We start from the raw sequence: 20,379 nt of genomic DNA, 5'->3' as shown, positions 1-20,379 counted from the left end.
ACTGATCTAGCGTCATACTTTCATTGTGTTACATTTTGTACTTTTATTGACTGCCAAGTATTGCTGACGAAGGTCATATATATATATATATATATAGAGGCTGAAAGTTTTTTCACTGTTCTTGATTTTCCAACTCATTACGATTTTTATTATATATATATATATATATATATATTATATATATATATATATATATATATATATATATATATATATATATATATATATATATATATATATATATATATATATATATATATATATATATATATATATAGGAATAACGGAAAAACTGTTAAACAACTATGCTGCATTTAGAGAAAGGCTGGATCTCGAGTGAGATACAATAATTGAATTACGTAAGTGATTGGAAGTAAAACAGCCAATGTTTGGTTTTTGCAGAGCTTTCGAGCAAAACTAGCTCTTCTTCAGTGCATGATCACCGAAAGTGACAAGGAGTTGCAGGAATTGAAACTATTTTATAGAGAAGATGTCGGCATGGTTGTAAAGGCAAAGCGACATACAGATTTCTGCTGAATTGAGCAGAAGTTTTAGAAATTCGGATTATTTTAATCCGCGTCGGATTATTTTAATCCGATTCCGTGGTAATTGTAAAGGAATTGTTTTGGTTTATCTGGGACGGCAAATCGTTTCTGATGTTTAAACCGAATGGTGCCGTGCAGGTCTTTAGCTTTAGTTCCCAGAAATTTTCTTTCGCTTTCCTAGATTTATCTGTCCAAGAATCGTTCTGGTCAATGGCAATAACACGCAAATTCTCAATAGAATGATTTTGGAGATTGAAGTGATTTGCAACAGGTTGGTAGATCTTTTTTGTTTTGATCGCCGATCTATGTTGTGTCATCCTCATTCTGAGAGTGTTTTTTGACTCTCCAATGTATTGTAAGTTACAAATATTGCAGTTGATGAGGTAAATGACAATTTTGGATAGGCAGTTTATTTTATGCCGAATTTGTAACGTGCGTTTTGGTTTGGTCGAATCGACAAGTAAGCACGCGTTTTGCAATTTTGTATACAGGGCGATGATCCTGTAGTTTCTGTTTGTTTTCCCGTAATGGGGTGCCCGAAGATGCCCGAACTAAATTATCCTTAGCCAGTTGGTGGGAGACCAGGGTAGAATTCAGTAACTACTGATGGTTACCTTTTGGAACTGGTTTGACGAGTATTGTACGTAAATGTTTCGGTACGGGATTTGCTTTTAGCCAACTATATATATCAGGCCCGTATCCAGGGGGGGCGTTGGGGGCGCGCGCCCCCCGGGTAAGAAAAAGAAGAGAGAAAAAAAGAGAGAGGAAAAAAGGGAAAAAGAGGGGGAAAAGAGGGGGAGGAGAGAAAGGAGGAAAAAAGAAAAAGGAGAAAAGGGAGAAAAAGGAGGGAACAGAAGAAATCGCAAAGACACCGGGAAGAGAAAGAGGAACAGTGACATATATAATTACAGCACTGATCCCTATTATATACACAGGGTAGCCAGTCACGGATCGAGAAGGGGCGTCCGCCTCAGCCTACCCCTTACACCGACAACTCCATTTTTGACGTTTCCATTTTCCTCTCTCACTAATGTTTATATATACTTTAACAATTGTAAAATTGTGCTATGAAACCAATTGTGGCTGGTCTTGAACTCGGCCTAGTCGTCGGGGAACATGACGCATTTCGGTATTAGCCCAGGATCTATATTTGAACTGCACTAGACATATGTCCTTCGATGCAACACTGTCATCCAGAGATTAAAATATTATACAACGCGAACTGAATGCTAATTGTTACCCCACCCCTAGTACCGTAACTCATACAATGAATCTAAAAATAAAAAAATTAAATTCCGCATGCGATTTGAGAATTGAGCACATTTCCTGCTAATATCATGTAGTGGATCCATAGGTGTATCATTGCCGGGGGGGGGGGGCGGGCGCACACATCACTTCTTGAGATTGTTCCCACCTGCATGAAAACGCGCGCCCCACAAGCCTACGCCCACCCCTCTAATCGCTTCCCGATGAGTTACGAAACCACACCCAATGTATACAAAAGTCTACTTGGATTATTTGTCCCCTGATTTTATTCTGCAGATGCCCATGCATTTCCCCAAACTAAAGTTCTAAGCCATGAGATCTAAAACTTAAGGAGGTTTGGGAGCATCATTGGGTGTGGGAAGTGTTATTTCCGGTGATCTGGGAGGTATATTTGCCAAAAATTTCTTGTACGCTACGCGCGAACCCATGGTCGCGCTCCGCTTAGATAGTATCAGAGAACAGACACGCGTACCCACCATTATCCACGACTGATCTGCGCCTATGCACCAATAAATTAACTGTGTCTGAATTTTCGAAATTTCCCTGACCAACATTCCTAAACAATCTTCCATCTTCTCGTGCAATTTTGACCGGTCTGTTAGGGGTTGAAGGAGGTTTTTCTGTATTGGCTGTCCATGGATAAAATTTTGTGCAACGTTATGGGTATGTTTTGAAGTGAATTCATTTCACGAGAAATGTGAATTTTCAAATTCTTAACGAATAATGGGCTTAAAACCTTGCAAAGTGGGGCTGACGGGTATTGTGGGCCGCGACGTAGAATCACCTACAAAAGCAATGATCCACAGGAGATGCGATGAGGTCGAACATGATGTGTGACTGGTGACAATCTTCAAAAAGGTTATGGATGGAAATAAAAATATTGGGAAAAAACTTGATTAACTCAGGCAAAAGTGAACATCTATAGTTGGTCCTTTTCAAGCCCGAGATGTGCCATTTCCAGTGATCTGGGGGTGTCAAAACCAGAAATTTTCTTGTACGCTGCGCGCCAACCGATGGTGGCGCTCCGTTTAGATAGTCATTCGCGCCCCCCGGGTTAGAAAATCCTGGATACGCCCCTGTATATATATATATATATATGCCTATATTTCACTTTAAAGTGTTGTCAATTATGTTCAACATGCGAATCGAAAGTTAATCAAACTGGTGCAAGGTGCAAGGAAGTTACGCCAATGTAACAACGACAGATAGAATATTTGACTTAATTCTCATTGACCTGTATAACAAAACAAAAGTCGGCGCCTCAACAATAGTTTATGCAAATTAAGGGAGCTAAATGATTTCCGCCCCTTTGTTTTTATAAAACAGCTTGTATATGCACTACCATACATAGACGAGCACTGTTTATATATCTTCGACTTATCGATGAGCTTATTGTCAATGTGAAGAGTCATTGCAGTTTACCCTTCCTGTACATGTACTGCGTGAAAATGATTCATTTACTCCTCATTCCCTAATCTGATTCAAATTGATTCTTTATGAAAAAAATATAACATTAAATATCTACTTAGTCAGTTTGTTTCTTAAAGTATGAATAAGGGGTTAATCAACGGTCTAGCGTGCGTTACTCACAGGATTAATGCACGATCGGGGGGAAATGCAAGCGATGCACTCGGGCTCCGCCCTCGTGCATCCAGCGATAGCATTAACACCCGGAGTGCATTAATCATGTGAGTAACGCACGCTAGACCGTTGATTAACCCCGTTCATTCATACACTACCATTTGTGTGGGGGAAAAATCATAAAACAAAACATTTTTGGTTACATATAACCAAAGATTTATTAAAGTGATGCCCCGTAATTTTACCGTGCGTTACTCACAGGATTAACCACGGCCAGCTGACCTGAATGGACCAATAGGATTTAGGAATCTTTACTAAGTATGAATGAACAAAGATTCATTCGGTTTACTTTCTTGTCTGACGTTAAGAGCATCATGAAACTTGGCTCACGTGCTCTATGTGTTTGAGAAATTATGTTAATACTACATGTGTTTGTTAATATTACAATTATACTGCAATCAAATATTATGTTAATGTTTCATTAAAACTGTAAACGCTAAAGAAATCTTGAAGCTTATTTTGTTGCTGTTTTAAGGACAAGATATACCAATGAAAACGTTATCCCTAGATATCACGGACATCAGCAGCGAAAACACAAGAGGGGAACGGCGGGGAAGGGGGTGGGGGAGTAAACTTGGGGAAACGGTAACCGTCCAAATAATTAAAAAAAAACATGAGAGCACCACCCCCCCATCGTTTACCTACATTTATTTTCCAGGTGGTGGGGGCAAAGGACGTGGGGGAGGCGGAAGATGGGAGTTTGGGGGTGGGGGGCTTTACCGATATTGTTTATGTTTAAATGAGGTACATTATGTACTTATTCCTTTATTTGTTTTTAGTAACATTTTCTCCCACGAAGTCGCCGTTTCTACGTAAAGACGTTTGTTCTTTTCTTGAGAACTTAAAGCAAAAGAGAGCTGCCATATCCTAGCACTGAGTTGCTGATAGAAAGTTAGGACGATGACGTCATTTGTATTTATATTTGTTTGTTTGTACATTTCGAGGGAACATGTGTAGCAGTATACTGTATCTGGCGTATACAGATCACTTCTATTGAGGCACATCGTGTCCTTTCATATGACGCTGCTCTAATATCGATCCGTCGGTGCATCTTTAGAAAGGCGAGTCAACATGAGTAGTGTCCGCGTCATTATTGTCAACAAACAAAAACCTATACCTGTTTTTGGGAAGATTAAGAATTTTGACGTCATGCACGACATCACGTGACCATTTCGTGAAGTTAGTCATCATCAATCTGGTATACGACTGTCCGCCGCAAGCTTTGGAACGCGATCTAAAATTGCGTTTGGGAAATATCACTCCAGACGTGGAAAACTGTCTCTATACAGTTTTCGGAGCTTGCCGACGTCCATAGTCATGCTTATTTTTAAGCATTACGAGGCTCCTGGATGTAAGTAATCCCCGGGCTGGAGGACCATTTCCGGGCCTTGACAGACGATGGTAGTTTGGACCGTGGCCTCCGGCATGCCACTTAGCCTGAAGGTTTAGCATACTTAAATCTCGCATATCAGTTTCCGTACTGAATAATCATAAAATTTAACGACCCGATGCATTGCACCAATTGGAAGAGGCGACTTAGTAATAAACGAGTACGTCAAATATAGGACCGTGTTAAGTTTAGTCAATTTAAGGGTCTGTGTTTATCTCAAGGGTTAGGAAGCCAATTTACGGACTGAGCTCGTTCGAAGCTCTATCCACGAGACAGACTTGTAGTTATCGCACCATTCATGCTCTCGGGACCGACGACCCCATCTGATGCATGTGTACCACAGAATCAGTGACCCAGTTTCGCAAATACTGATTGACTTAAGCTACACAACTCGTTATCACCACAGTGTAGCCATGACGACCAAAGTTGTTTCCCGAAACCAACGTAAAATACCCAATTCAGTTACCCGAATTCGCAAACGTGAGAAATTACCGAATCCACAGATTCTCAACATCACTGAAAGGAGTCATTTTGAGAAGATCAATTGGAGCTGACTCCTGGGTACGCGTATGGCACGTAACATGTGCAATAATTCGATAAACCGAGTTTATCGCTGTCAACTCTGCTTTTCGCTCGATAAACTGAGTTTATCGCGAAAAACACGGTTATCCAATCGATAAACCGAGTTTATCGATCGAAAAACAGAGTTAAACGGCGATAAACTCGGTATATCGAATTATTGCACATGTGGCTTGCCCATAGAGATTTAATCAATTAATGTCTATGGGCTTGCCATATCGTGGCATTTGAATCGAGAAGGTAATTATTTGTTTCGGAGAGGACACTTTAACCGCGTTACATTCACCTAACATCATTACTTGGTCTGTGTGAAAAGAATACTCGTGGTGAACAATTAAAGGTGATTGAGACCATCAGTTGCGTGGGCAAGGGTTGGAGGTGGGGGCATGCCTCCACCTCCCATTTTCAGCCATGGGGAAATGATTCAGTTGTGGGATTTTTTAACTTTAGCTCGGAAGAGTATAAAATTCCTTCATGCGCTTCCGGTTATTCCATGGACCTACAGGTTCAAACCCTAAACCTATATCAGTCGGGTGTTTTAGAATGTTTGCCCCACTATTGAAACCCATTGCACGCTACTGATTCTCATTTTGTTGGGTTTGGAAGGTATTACAGTTTTTTTCAATCAAAATACAAATACTGAATACTTGATCAAGACTATATGGCATCATCGAGCCATTACATATGCTTGAATTATTAACGGATTTTCTTTATCATTGTTTATTTTCTGTAGTAGAGATGCGTTTAACAAATGCTCAATCAAACCTATTGGCATTCCTAGCTTTAACTAGTATAGTTACGTTTGTGTCATTGACAACATTTTAAATTCACCTGGAATATATGTGCATGGGGCTGGGCTGGGGGCCGGGGAGGCTGTTCTTGTACAGCAAACCATGCATTGGGGCAACCTTTTTCCTGATTGGGGTCCTAAGTAATATGCGTAACACACAGTGCGACCTGTCACTTTGAATTGAGGAAGCAAACCGCAGAATCACCGCCAAATGTTCGACAAAATATGTGCATTCTGTACTTCAACTTCAAGTTTAAATGTATTTTCAGCAAAGCAACTATATTTTTCTTTTGTTTTATACAATATTTCCGCCGCCCATTATCGTAAAAGTTACTCTGCACCCCTCCCATCGCAATTTGCATTTGTATCTTTGTTAAACTTTCGATTTCGTTCATGAGAATTGCGATAAAGCGAATATTTTCTCTAAAGGTATCTCTCGGTTTGGAAAAAGTACATTCTGTGTCTTTGAGAGAACTTAATTGTCAAAGTTATGTAACCTGTAGGCCAAATATGCTGCAAAATATTGAGTGGGGAGGGGGAAGTGGGTTTCTACTAAACGTCCCCTTGCTCCGCTTCTCGTGAACGTAAAGTTTCTCATCCCTCTCCGCTCAATACACCTAAAGGTTAATGCTTTCGTCCATGAAAGTTTGCCATTTTCGATTACTGATTTTATTTAGCTTTCGGAGTTGACTATAGTGGTCCCCGTCAATATGAATTCCGTTTTCAGTAATACAATGAGTATGTTGGAAGCATAATGTGTTGGAAGCATAAGGTCGCTTATTGTAATTGCTAACACTAACAGCAAAGATTCTAGAATCTCAGCTACGGCAACGCAGTACCATTGCACTTTGGCCAACTGTATATCACGGTTCACTGCCATCCTCAGAATATAGGGCTATATTTCGTCGTAAGAAAACAAATTAAAACATTGGACTTACTTGTTTTTTCTTAACATATCTTTTTCGTTTCGTTTTGAATTTATGTTATAAGTATTTATATTCTTAAAAAACCCTTATTTGTGGAGGCTTATCATTAGGACACAAATTGTTAGCCAAAGTTGTTACTAGCCCAGTAGCTTAGGCTATTCTTGGATCTTTTCTTATACGTGGCGAACCAATCAACGACCCGGTTATTAATATTACTATGAAAGGCAGGCATTGAATAACTCTTTCCACTACGTTAGACAAGGAACTGGAAACGGGTTACACCAAGCCAACCGTATCATTTTCTAACAAACGTTACTTACAGTTAGTTGACTAATCTAAGTTTTATCAATTGTATGCCTTGGCTAGTACTTAGTAGTAGCCTAACTGTTAGGCCTAGCCTAGCCAAGTCTTACAACTTAATACAAGTAGCCTAGTATGTATCAGTGTGTTTTTCTGGTAGTTGGGCACAACCTAACTGCTAAGTCTCACTAGGCTATTGTTTAGGTGATTAACACAACCAGGAAGCAGTGGCAGAATTAAGACTGGCCATTTGCTAACAAGCCTTACTTATTACTTAGCCTTACTTTGTTGAAAACTGGACACAGAAAATGGCACAGCAACAACTTCTGAGGATTGTAACCTGCATGTGGATCATGAACTTGGCTGTCTCACAAGACCTAAGGTTGACAATTTCTGGTAAGTCTACAAATGTCAACATGATAGCTTTCCATTTTGAATCAGTATTTTGTCAGGCCCAACATTCTTTGCATGTAATGTTCAATCCACACATTCTATATCCTAGACTAAAGTGCCTTCCCCCGAAAAATTATTGAACATAATTATCACCTGTAAAACTTCAAACCGATATATGTTACTGTGATGGGTTATTTATCTAACTACCCTTCCTATCCTATCCTACTTTGTGAATTAGTGTTGAGTTTCTGTACTGTAATTGTAATGATGTTTTGATGGCTCATCATGCTACAGCCCAGGATTGATCAAAGGAATCAGTAGTCTAACAAATACTGTACACCCCAAAAATGTCCCCGTAAAAATTACTACTAATGGTCAAACTGTATCCCAAATGTATACTGGTTTTAAAATTTGTGCAGATCAGCAGTTGTGGGGTATCTTAATTCTTAACATCATTCTTCAGTTGTTTAATCTTCAGTGTCTTGTTATTGTTTTGAGGGAGGGGATATAATGGAATTTCTGTACAATTTCAGATGTGGAACATTCCTATTCACATGTACTAACCAACAATTAAGGGTCATTCCTGGTCATTCATAAAGTCATTTCCTTTAACAGCCAGATTACTTTTCTGCAGATTGAATATCTGTTAATGTGTGAAAATAATTGGGAAGATCAGAAAATCTATCATACTTTGCTCAGTTTTTGATTTGCACTAAAGAATTTGGGGGCAATACTGACAAACCTGCTGTACATTATACATGTCCAGTATATGTATAAAATACATTTCTAATAATGGATATTTAGCCTTTAGGAAGTTTGGTCACAGTCTGGTTCATTGCCATACAGTACATGTTTTTGGAACTTTGTTTTGCACTAATCCAGAAATTATTATTTGTAAATAAGCAAACTGTTGGGTGTGTTAAGGCTATGTCTCAAAGTGTGACTGATTCATGAAACAAAACGGGCTCAACAATGTTGACCTAGTGTACTTCAACCATGCATAGATTCTGACCTATTGTGATTCTACTATAATTTTGTCCCGCAGACAACTTTAGTACTCAAATGTAACTTTAAGGTTTTTCGTGGTCACAAATAATCAACTGAACAGAGAAAAGGCAAAGAGAAAGAAACAGAGAAAATGAGAGTTTAGATCAGACAAATGGAGATGTTTTTTATTAAAGTGATGTGCTTATTGTAATGAAAATGGTAACTCTGATGAAGTGAAATGTAAGGAATGCTATAAAAAAAGAAGAAGGATTTTCATTTGGTGATATCATAGTTTTAAATCACAATACCTTTAGCAACTGTTTCTGGCGACGATAGTTTTTAATTTTGAATATTTAAACTAGGGCTTTTACTAGAAGCGTGTACATATTCATTTTACCTGTAAAATAAAATGTGACAAAAATGCCGTATTTATACGATCAGGAGTATAATTTATTCTTCAAAGTTTGTGAAGCAGTTCCGGAATATCTGAACTTTATTCTCTATAAACTTCTACAGCTCCTGTGTACATACAAGAACGGTTATGTATCTTTTCACTTGTATTATTTTGTATAGCAATTTTTCCCATTTTACATAGCCAAGTGTGCATTGCAATATTGGATAATTTATTCCCTGAGTCACTGTGAAATTCTACAATGCTATTTGTTGTATGCCATTGAAGTGACAACCACAGGATCACAATTTGCGTGATAACAGTACTATTGTACAATACTGTATGTTCATTCAGGGTTGGATGGCCCTTTCCATGCGTGATTGCATTATGATAATTGTGTTTGAGGTCACCTGAATTTCAATTGATAAATTAACAAATGCACACTTTTATAAGGGCGTGGAGACTTGCGCACAAAGAAACGTCACATGCCGGTAATCTGACCTAGTTTCAATGAGGTGTAACAGAAGTGTTAGACACCACCATCGATCCCAGAAATACACACACAGCTTGCTACTGTCGGTAATTAGACACTAGTGTACAGTCAATACATACAGCTACGGTCAATACCCACAACACAGTGTACATAGCAGCGTGGACATCTCAGGTCTAGATAAAAGATAACAAGGTATCACGTTTCATTACTGTCTGCATTTTGTAGCGACAAGAAGAAAACATCATTTGCAAGCAACGGAAAGTTAACTTTTCAGAGCTCGGCACCCGGTTTGGGGCGAGTCTTCAATGCTTTTAAACTTGATGACATAGACACAGAGGCAACTCTACACATAACAGTAACACAATGTTATGAATGTTTGTTGTTGCCAGATCTGTTGTACTGTAGGGTTGAGTTTACATATATATACAGTACAGAACAGTAGTGATATACAGTGGTGCACTGTGTTTTAATTATTTATAGAATGTAATTTTTTTGTCCTGTAATACAAAGGAGAAGCTGGTCCCTAAATGGCATCCCCCCCCCCCCCACACCCACCCTTAAATGGTAGAAAAGTGCTTGTGATGAATGACAAGTAAAATCAAAACTACAGTGTTAAAGGATTCCCGAAAGGTACTGAGGGTGGTGTTGGTTGATATTATGGATGTAGATCTCACAGGCCTGGTTCTATTTGTAATGCGTATGTAATATACATTTTTGAGTGTGTCGTCGAATGAGAACTTTATTCAGAATACATAAAAAAGATGTGTGTTCCTTATAGGTCATCATATTGCTGTTCTGTTCAAGCAGTTATTTTTGTCATAGATATAATTCCATTTTTGCTTTGATGTATTGTAAAGCCAACTTACGTTACCCCTATCAACATAATGGTACTAACCTACAAAGCTTCAGCCACATGGACTATGGTATAGGCGGTTAACCATTTCTGTATCAAACACGACAAATTTTAACATTTAAAGACTTGTTAACTACATACAGTACAGTAAAATTATCAACATTTACTAATTGAATTGTACCATGTACAATGTTAATGGTCCTTTGATAATTTGATAATGCCTGTTGAATATTTTTTCTAACTGTACGAATGAAGTAATAGCAACCTTCCTGAGAAAACGATGGTGTAACCGACGCTAGTCTGTATGTTGCCGTAATAGTAATTACTAACTCTGCGATCCGCTTTATAGTCAATGCCAACTTTGCAATCGTGGTCCCTCCCCCCTAACAATTTTGCAAGGTCGGTATGAGTGACTCCATAGTTTTCCCCCATGGGAAACAAAAAGCTAAGAAATATTTCTGAGTACTGTACATACAATGTCTGACGTATTCCAAGCCCTGAACTCCTGAACTCAACAGAGAAAAGGCAGCAAAACAAAACAGGTAAAAGAAAAGTAAAGCAAAGAAGGAAACAAACTGTCTGTCTTTTTGAGATCCTGATAGAAAGAAAACCAACATTTAATGCAGTGGGACTTTCTTTGCTGTGTCATGTGAACCACTTCCTAATTACACAAGGCATTGACTATTGCATGAAAGGGCTATGCAACTGAATTTCACTGTAGGGTGTCTTGATTTCAAAATGGGTTCAATTGGCACAACATTTGTACTCTAGTTCACAATGTTGTGGAATTTCTTTTCTTTCTCTTTTTTTTTTTTTCAATTGCCTTTTTGGCTATTTTCCAACATTACAAAGTGACACATGTATGACAAGGGATACAAAAATAAAAAACACAAGCAGAACATTGTTTTCCTTGAAAATTATTTTTGAAAGAACTAAATCCAAGAAGTAGAGAATCGGGAGTAATGTAAAACAGAAAATTAGAAACCCAACACTGAGTACAGTAAATGGACAGAAAGGATCTAACAGAAATAGAAGTATGGAGTATCTCTTGTTCTTTGAGTTGCTATGTCACCAATTTACATGTACACAGAAACCACACACAGCCATAATTGAGACAAAACACATGTATGCAAATAATGTAAAACAATGATTATTCATTAGATGACCCTGAATGCTACAGGGAAGGGTAAATTTGATGTGCTTGTTTGTGACATAACCTCTGGTTACGTAGTCTATGGATGTGACTTGTCACTGTCAGGTGACCATGAACAGTTAGTAGAGTGGACTGTCACTGATTCCATGTGACACACAGCCCATGCTGTTCTTCATCTATATGGAATTGCAAAATGAATTATTTTGGTTATGGAGCTGTATTCAATTTAGACAGCTTGAAATGTGAAATCTAGATATCTTGATGATTAACTTTTGGCCTTGGGTTAGAGACCTCATATGACTATTAAACTTATTTCTCTTTAACTGTATTTTGCAGATGGATCGGTACCCATGCCACAGTCTAACAATTACTACAACCAGAGGCAGCAGTTTGTCTCACAACAGGGAGATGATGTCCCTGTCCCTTCTAATGAGCAATACCAAGTTCCCCAGTTCATACCACAAGTACCTGAATTGAACCAAGAGCAGCTACGCCTGCCATCAGACGTCCCTCCATCTGAGAAGATTCCATATGGCAATGATGGGTTAATGGCACCCTCTAATCAGCAATTCCAAGTACCCAAGTTCATACCACAAGTACCTGAATTGAACAGAGAACAGCCAGGCTTTGCACCAGTGGTTCCTCCATCTGAGAAGATTCCATATGGCAATGATGGGTTAATGGCACCCTCTAATCAGCAATACCAAGTTCCCCAGTTCATACCACAAGTACCTGAATTGAACAGAGAACAGCCAGGCTTTGCACCAGTGGTTCCTCCATCTGAGAATATCCCATATGGCAATGATGGGTTAATGGCACCCTCTAATCAGCAATATCAAGTACCCCAGTTCATACCACAAGCACCCGAATTGAACCAAGAGCAGCCAGGCCTGCCACCAGTTGTCCCTCCATCTGAGAAGATTCCATATGGCAATGATTATCTAATGCCACCAGCTAATCAGCAATTCCAAGTTCCCCAGTTCATACCACAAGCACCTGCATGGAACGGAGAGCAGCTACGCCTACCATCAGACGTCCCTCAATCTGAGAAGATTCCATATGGCAATGACGGGTTAATGGCACCCTCTAATCAGCAATACCAAGTTCCCCAGTTCTTACCACAAGCACCTGAGCAGCCAGGCCTACCACCAGTTATCCCTCCATCTGAGAAGATTCCATATGGCAATGATGGGTTAATGGCACCCTCTAATCGGCAATTCCAAGTTCCCCAGCTCATACAAAAAGCACCTGAATTGAACCAAGAGCAGCTACGCCTGCCATCAGACGTCCCTCCATCTGAGAAGATTCCATATGGCAATGATTATCTAATGCCACCAGCTAATCAGCAATTCCAAGTTCCCAAGTTCATACCACAAGTACCTGAGCAGCCAGGCCTGCCACCAGTCATACCTCCATCTGAGAATATCCAATATGACAATAATATCGAATTTGAATCCAGCCAGCAAGGCCTATCTTCAGAATCATCATCTGATGGTGAAGATTCTGTCCATAGTAATTCAGACTATGATTCTAATTATCAGTACTCAGGGGGGAATTATGGAGGATATTATTCAATCTTAAATAAGCTTGGTAATGAGGCTAATGGTAATGAGGTTGGGGATGGCAGTGATGGTGTTAATTTAAGTGATTGGCCTTCCTACCCAAACAGTTATGATGAAGAGAGCTGGAAACCGCCGTCTGAAGGTGAGATAAGTAATGAGTTAAGTATTCTCTTTTCTGATAACTTCCCTCCCCGCAAAGAAAATCTGCTTGTCAGTAGAAAAGAAGGAGAGAGTGTGAAAGGAAAATTGCAGGATATAAGGAGACAAAAGAGAAGTTCAGGATCCCATGGACCGATATCAACTCTACGTAATAATAGGAAAGTCATTGGGCACCTAAAAAATGATCCCACTCAAAAACTTTGGCCAAGTATTAAACAATATTTAGGTCCAGTCAGTGGCATATTTCAGTCTTCTATTGGGGGTGCATCATGGACCAGTTTGCCCCCATCTAACGATGACAATCATGTAGGGAGTGGTGATGGTGCTAGTCTGTTAGATCAAGTTTCAGGTAAATCTGATGATTCTCAGAGTTGGTCGTACTCGTACGATTACCCGTCCGTGAGTGTTAACGACAGTTACGATCCCATTCAATTAGGTGGAATGTCAAGTAAACCTGATTCCGAGGATGGTCATGGTTCGGAATCCCTCGGTAACTCAGGTGGCAGTGATTCTCTAGGAATTGAAGAGAATAGTCTACCCATCCTGCCACCTTCTAAAATCCCTGATAGCGTTAACAGTGGTGAGGTGGGAAGTGACCATGTTGTGACCAGCACCTCTGGTATTCTCAAAAGTACAGAAGGTAGTAGTGAGGGTATTGTCTTAGGTAAACCTTCATACGAGATGTATTCTATGTTTACATCATACGTCTCCTCCCATTATGAGTATGAGTTCTTGCCAAATGAAATCTCGGAAGGTCTGGATGACGAACCTTCTTCAGTTAAAGGGAGCGATGCAACCATCTCACTGACGGCACATGCAAGTGCCACTGATGCTTCAAGTGAAAACGAGCATCTTGAAACCCAAAATCCAAAATCTTTTGAAAACAGAATATCAGACATTAATAATGGCAAAAAAGTTTCAGACATTTTAAACAATGTTGTGGGTCAATTGACTGACTCAAACTTTGGAGGGGGCAGGGAAGGAACTGACAGTGATTACGATTATAGCAGTTATCCTGAAGAAAGTAGCCTTGAGCTTTCTCTCCCAAGCAGTGATTATGATTATAGCAGTTATCCTCAAGAAAGTAGCCTTAAGCTTTCTCCCCCTAGTTCCAACTCTGACTACAATGTGAGAAATGGTGGTTTTGCAGTACATAGTTGGGATACTTCTCCCTCCTATGGAAGTAGTGAACTGAATTCCCTAGATAGTAATGAAGGTGGTTTCCTGGAGACCTTTTTTGGCATTGGCATCAGTGATTCTGGGAGTGGCAATGGCCCTGCCAATGATGGAAACCACGACAGTATCGGAATTGGTCCCATCTGGCCTCCCAGGAGTCAAACTCTGGTCCATACTGAGTCTGTTGGGCCAGCCATTCACATTGATTCTTTTCCATCCGAAGGAGCTGCTTCACAGACCGGAGAGGAAGTGAAGACTGCAGCTGTGAATGTACCCAAGACCAATCTACAAGCAAAGGTAAGACTTATAAATTACCAGTATAGAACAAAATGTTGGCAGGGGTTTGGGTAGGGGCATGGGATACAACTGTCCCTTCTCCCATATGGAGAGCCATCCGTTTCAAATCACCGGGAACTGAGTCAAATTTGAGGCAATGGATGTCCATTTAGAAATTGACTTCAAGGACTATGGTTGCTTGCATTTTTTTGTAATTTGAAATACATCCTATTAATTGGCATGTGCCCAAGTTTAGATCAGCTTTTCTCTGTTTGTTCACGATTAATCATTTGCAAATCGCAATAATTCATTTAGTGCACACTAACTGACATAAGTCGATTAGTTTACAATTAGTCATTGTCAATTTGTCTTGATTTACCATGAATATTATTCATTAATATATACTTGATGTCTGGGTTCAATTTGTGATTATTTCCGTGTCTAGGTTACATTGTAAATGAATGAGACATTTTTCTGTGTATTGTTAACTCATTTTATGATTAATTAATAAATCATGCTTGAGTACAAAAAGATGCTTCATGACAGAGTAGGTAATGATCATTATTTCTAATAACAGTTAACTTGGTTTGTACAGTGTTTAATAAAGATACCAAAAATGTCACCACATTGATAATTTGATACCCCCACCCCAGCCTCAACCCCCCCCCCACAGCTCGGCCACATCAACTTTCCCTCCCCTTTATCTGTACTATATCTACACTTTGCCTACCCTTACCTTCACCCTCACTTAGCTATATCTTTCATTCTATAACATTTTCCCTCTTCTACAATCACCGCCCTTCACTCTCTTGCCACTAACCATCCTCTTTGCCCTCCCTCATTTCCCTTACATCACCCTCTTCTTTCCCTATTTACAGATATATCTATGTTAGACAAAATGAGTTGTTTCCCAGTAAGTTCCATGTAGCCTCTAATTCTGTTTTCTTTCCAAACAATAGGGTACATCTTCAAAGAACATCGTTGGTGGTACATCCATATGGGTATATTGCATCCCCTTATTCCTCCTTATTGTACTCATCCTCCTGATCAGGTCAAACAGTTACTTTGGGCACTCACCAAAGGTAAGTCTCGAAGCAGAGGTTACATCTTCCCCCTTTCCCACTCTTCTCCCCTCTCCCCTACTGTACATACCAATCATATTTGCTCAATCATTTTGTAAGTGAGGCTGTATTTGGACAATAAGTCTCAAGACTCATTCCTTGTCCCCGGGGCCTCTTCCCCCTCCCCTCCCCTAAGCACTCACATGCACATCCGTTGTGTCTCTGAAACCAGTTCTGAATTAAATTGTTAAGATATCAGTCTTTTGGTGACCCTAGTTAAGGTAAAACATCTATCAATGTGGCATTACTTGGACAGTCCTGTGTACAGAGTGCAGATCTACATATACTGAAGACTTGAAGAATTCCTTACCTGTCTTTACTCAGCATTAGCAAATTCACCTAACTGTGTATAAAGTGAACTGGTAACCCTTTCACGTCACCATATATAGAGTGAACTGGTAACCCTTTCACTTCACAGTGTATAGAGTGAACTGGTAACCCTTTCACTTCACCATGTATAGAGTGAACTGGTAACCCTTTCACTTCACCATGTATAGAGTGAACTGGTAACCCTTTCACATCACCATATATAGAGTGAACTGGTAACCCTTTCACTTCACAGTGGATAGAGTGAACTGGTAACCCTTTCACTCCACCGTGTATAGAGTGAACTGGCAAACCTTTCACTTCACCATGTATAGAGTGAACTGGCAACCCTTTCACTTCACCATGTTTAGAGTGAACTGGTAACCCTTTCACCTCACCATGTATATAGTGAACTGACAAACCTTTCACTTCACCATGTTTAGAGTGAACTGGTAACCCTTCAACTTGACCATATATAGAGTGAACTGGGAACCCTTTCACCTCACCATGTATAGAGTGAACTGTTAACCCTTTCACTTCACCATGTATAGAATGAACTGGTAACCCTTTCACTTCACAGTGTATAGAGAAAATGGGTAACCCTTTTAGTTGTGCGGAAGCAGTATAAACTCAAAACGATGCTTCTCCATAATTTGAATTTTCAGCTTGTCACCTCTATTTACCAGCAGGTTACATTATGTTAAGATGAACAATTATTTTGTCCTCTCTTGTATCTTAAGATTGTATTATTATGTACCAGCACATTAATACACCACATTATTTTATTTTACTTTCAGATTGTCACTGTGGACCCAGAGTCAAACATCACTAGGTCCAAAATTGACGCAAGAACGAAAGAAATTGAGCCATTGCTTCGCGAAAAAATGGAATACACTGATGAATCCAGCTAAAGTCTTTCAACTCCTTTCAACAACCCGTTATATTTGTATCATACATTTTTCACTAATAAACTAAAAAAGAAAACAAAAAAAGGAAATGCTTGGCAGAGCAGATTAACTGGTTAAAGTTGACTATGTAAACATGGCAACCACTGTTTAAAACAAAGAAATTTGATAATGGAATGTCCTTAAAGGAGAAATTGTTGCTATTTATATTTTGCTAATATATTAAGTAAGAATTTCAAAGAAAGAAAGTTTTTCTAAAGTTCTCCTATTTTTTTTTTTTTTTTTTTTGTGTCTCACTTTCAGGGACAATTAAAATGTCACTCACATCAAAGTTATGGATCGAAGAGCAACAACTCAATTTCCAAAAAAGGGCAGTTACTGTAAAGTACTGCCTTGTATCTTAATCTATTCCTTGGTGGGATTTTTACCATTCGTTGTTACTCAAAGCAACTATGGGGGATTGGTCGCCAAGGTAACCAAAACCTGTAAACTATCATTGAAATCATAAAGCAAGGATTGTTCCAACTAAAGTCAAAGGGCTGGATGTTCTTATAAAGTGTTGGATTACATTGCCCATTAACATTTGAAGTATTAGAAATCAAGTGGAAAATTTTTCAAACCTTTGGAACGTTTTCTATGGGAAACGAAAGTTGATTAACCAAACTATTTTCCAGACTTTATTACAAAACATCATGTCAACAAAATGAAAACAAAAATGATATAGATTATTCCACAGCTAAAAGTTCAGAACCAAGGGGGGGGGGGGGGAGGAGGGGTGTTCTAGCACCCTCACCTTGCAGCAAACTGGCAAGAGGCTACAATATATCTGGATGTTCAAGTTGGATTTATAATTTTCAAATTTCATAAATCCTACTAAAAAAGGTTGATTTTTTCTTTCTTTCTGTTTTTTTTCTTTCCATTCCGTTTAGCATTTCCGCAGTCTTTCAAATAAGACGGATTAGCTTAAATCTAAACTTTCAAAGGATACTTAAAAAACTGACTACTTAAATCATGTCCTTTTTTTTCTTTCCTTCAATTTTTGTACTGTTCACTTGTTAGTTCCCAGTGAAGTTAGTCATATTTAATTGGATATGAAAAATATCAGTAATTTAATAGGTTTATTATTATTGTACATAATATAACAATTGTTAATGCTGCCAAGAAAGTGTAAGGGAACGACCCTGGAGGGAGACACAAACGGTGCACGTGGGTTTAAGGTGCAATGGGACCTTGGTGTATCACTGGTGGCTATATTTCCTTTGAAGAAATGACAATGTATAAAAAAAAATTTTCGTATCGATGGAAGACTCTCAACGATTATATATCTCTGCTTTCTCAAAGACCTCTGAAGACCCAATGACATTTTGTACTAAATATCAATAGTTATTTATTTCTTGTATTCTCCACCATTCTTTGTTTTCACATATTTTCGTCGTACATAATTATTTATTATAATTTTTGTTTACTATAGTCGGTGATAAGAATGATCATTTTCGGACGGTTTGGGAACTAAATCCTTCCAGTGAATGATTTAGAGTGTAAAGGATAATAATGAAAATGTGTGACATGATACTCCAACTATGTAAAAAAAAAAAAAAAAAGAATGTGAGGTCAAAATATTTTTTATTTTTTTCCCTTGGTTTGTACTTTTATAAATTTGGATTAAATGAACTATGGTCATATTTGAGTACTTGAAGAGGTGTATCCAAAGTTTTGCTTGCCTATTCTAGGTGACTTTTGGAGGGTGGGTGAGGTGGGGGAGTTGGGGTGAGGTTGATGTAATGGAAAACTTTTGTTTTTGTTATTTAGCTGTTGTCTCTGTGTTTTGCACTCATTTAGTTGTTTGTCAGGTTGTTCTGAAAACTGGACGAGGCTATATATATTCTGTCGGTGAAATATCTTGCAATAAGCTGTCTTTCATGTTTGTAGCTTTTTTGTTTTATTATGTCAGTGGTATTGTTCAATTATATATCTGTTAAATTTACCCCATTCTCCCCTTCCCCCAGGCCATGCTTTAGATATTCTCTTTTCAGAATCTTACTCCCCCCCCCACCCCCTCCTTTCCCCTTCTTTCCTTTCTTCAAAATCAATAACCTCTCACACATTTACACACATCAGATGATTATGATAACTGTGTGACCTGAAATGAGATAGGGCCCATAAATTCAAGATAGGGCCCATAGATTAAAGATAGGGCCCATAGATTCAAGATAGGGCCCATAGATTCAAGATAGGGCCCATAGATTCAAGATGGGGCCCATAGATTCAAGATGGGGCCCATAGATTCAAGATAGGGCCCATAAATTCAAGATAGGGCAAGAGATGGGATTAGTCAATTTCAGGCTAAGAAAATAAGATTGGGATTAATGAGTGAACTTATTTTTATGCATAGATTTTCAAGTACGTGGGGTTTTTCTCCAGCTTTATACATACTGAATTTGATTAAAAAAAAAGTCGTAAAATACGACTTGTTCTTTGTTTTTTTTTACTTTGCTTTGCTTTGCTTCTTAACATGTAGTTTCATAAGTGAGAAAATGATGTACTTTACCACTTTAAGTTTACTTGCTTGTAGTATGTATTTTGTATCTTTTTAGGGATGAGGGTGGGGGTGGGGGTTATGATTATACTATAATGTATAACGTTGCATAAAATAGCATGCGCTGCATGTGACTGGTTTAGTTGAAACAAGATCATATTTAATGTTACGAAAAACTAAATATTTAAGTGATGTTTTGATTTGTTACATTTTGTAATGTCATTTCATAAAATGTTCTTTATTTTGATATAAATTTCTATATTTTTACCTGTCTACAAATGTGTGGTTGGGGATCTGATTAAACAAGAAAATTTAGACATAAATGAAAAGAGATTGTTTATATATTCTATTTCTTTCACTCTTCAGCTTAATGAAAACGAATTCCTGTAAGATGAACTGACACATATTTTACCCAGTAAGGTGTGATAATGGCCAGTTTGGTATCATTAGACGGTAATGAAAAAGCACTAGTTCGTGAGGTTACTAAGTCCTGCTTACAAGTTCACCTATCCATATACCCAATGTCCCAAATCAGGTTTCGTAAATTCGGAAAGGGAGACTTTATGTGTGTGCATAAAACCTTTAATAAATAAACCAGTGGTGGAAGATAGAGAGATAGGAGGGAGTGAAT

At 38.6% G+C, this 20,379-nt stretch overlaps 1 protein-coding gene across 1 annotated transcript; it reads left to right on the top strand.

The window, feature by feature from the left end:
* Positions 1 to 6,985: 6,985 nt before the first annotated feature.
* On the top strand, positions 6,986 to 20,077 carry LOC139969263 (uncharacterized). The gene is made up of 5 exons (XM_071974178.1): positions 6,986 to 7,118; positions 7,716 to 7,833; positions 12,044 to 14,901; positions 15,840 to 15,962; positions 17,105 to 20,077. The coding sequence occupies exons 2-5, from the start codon at positions 7,746 to 7,748 to the stop codon at positions 17,216 to 17,218; spliced, it is 3,183 nt and encodes a 1,060-aa protein (XP_071830279.1). The 5' UTR covers positions 6,986 to 7,118; positions 7,716 to 7,745; the 3' UTR covers positions 17,219 to 20,077.
* The last annotated feature ends 302 nt before the right edge of the window (positions 20,078 to 20,379 follow it).

Source organism: Apostichopus japonicus, chromosome 6 (assembly GCF_037975245.1).
Source record: "Apostichopus japonicus isolate 1M-3 chromosome 6, ASM3797524v1, whole genome shotgun sequence".
In the NCBI taxonomy this organism is placed as follows: Eukaryota; Metazoa; Echinodermata; class Holothuroidea; order Aspidochirotida; family Stichopodidae; genus Apostichopus; species Apostichopus japonicus.
The sequence above is the reverse complement of the archived record's forward strand: the minus strand, read 5'-3'. Positions and strand labels throughout refer to the sequence as shown.

What these genes read in the sequence shown, in the direction of transcription:
- LOC139969263 (XM_071974178.1), top strand. Translation starts at nt 7,746, where the DNA reads ATGGCACAGCAACAACTTCTGAGGATTGTAACCTGCATGTGGATCATG. An exon ending in CCTAAGGTTGACAATTTCTG is followed by an intron (nt 7,834 to 12,043) that starts GTAAGTCTACAA and finishes TGTATTTTGCAG; the next exon opens with ATGGATCGGTACCCATGCCA. An exon ending in ACTTTGGGCACTCACCAAAG is followed by an intron (nt 15,963 to 17,104) that starts GTAAGTCTCGAA and finishes TTTTACTTTCAG; the next exon opens with ATTGTCACTGTGGACCCAGA.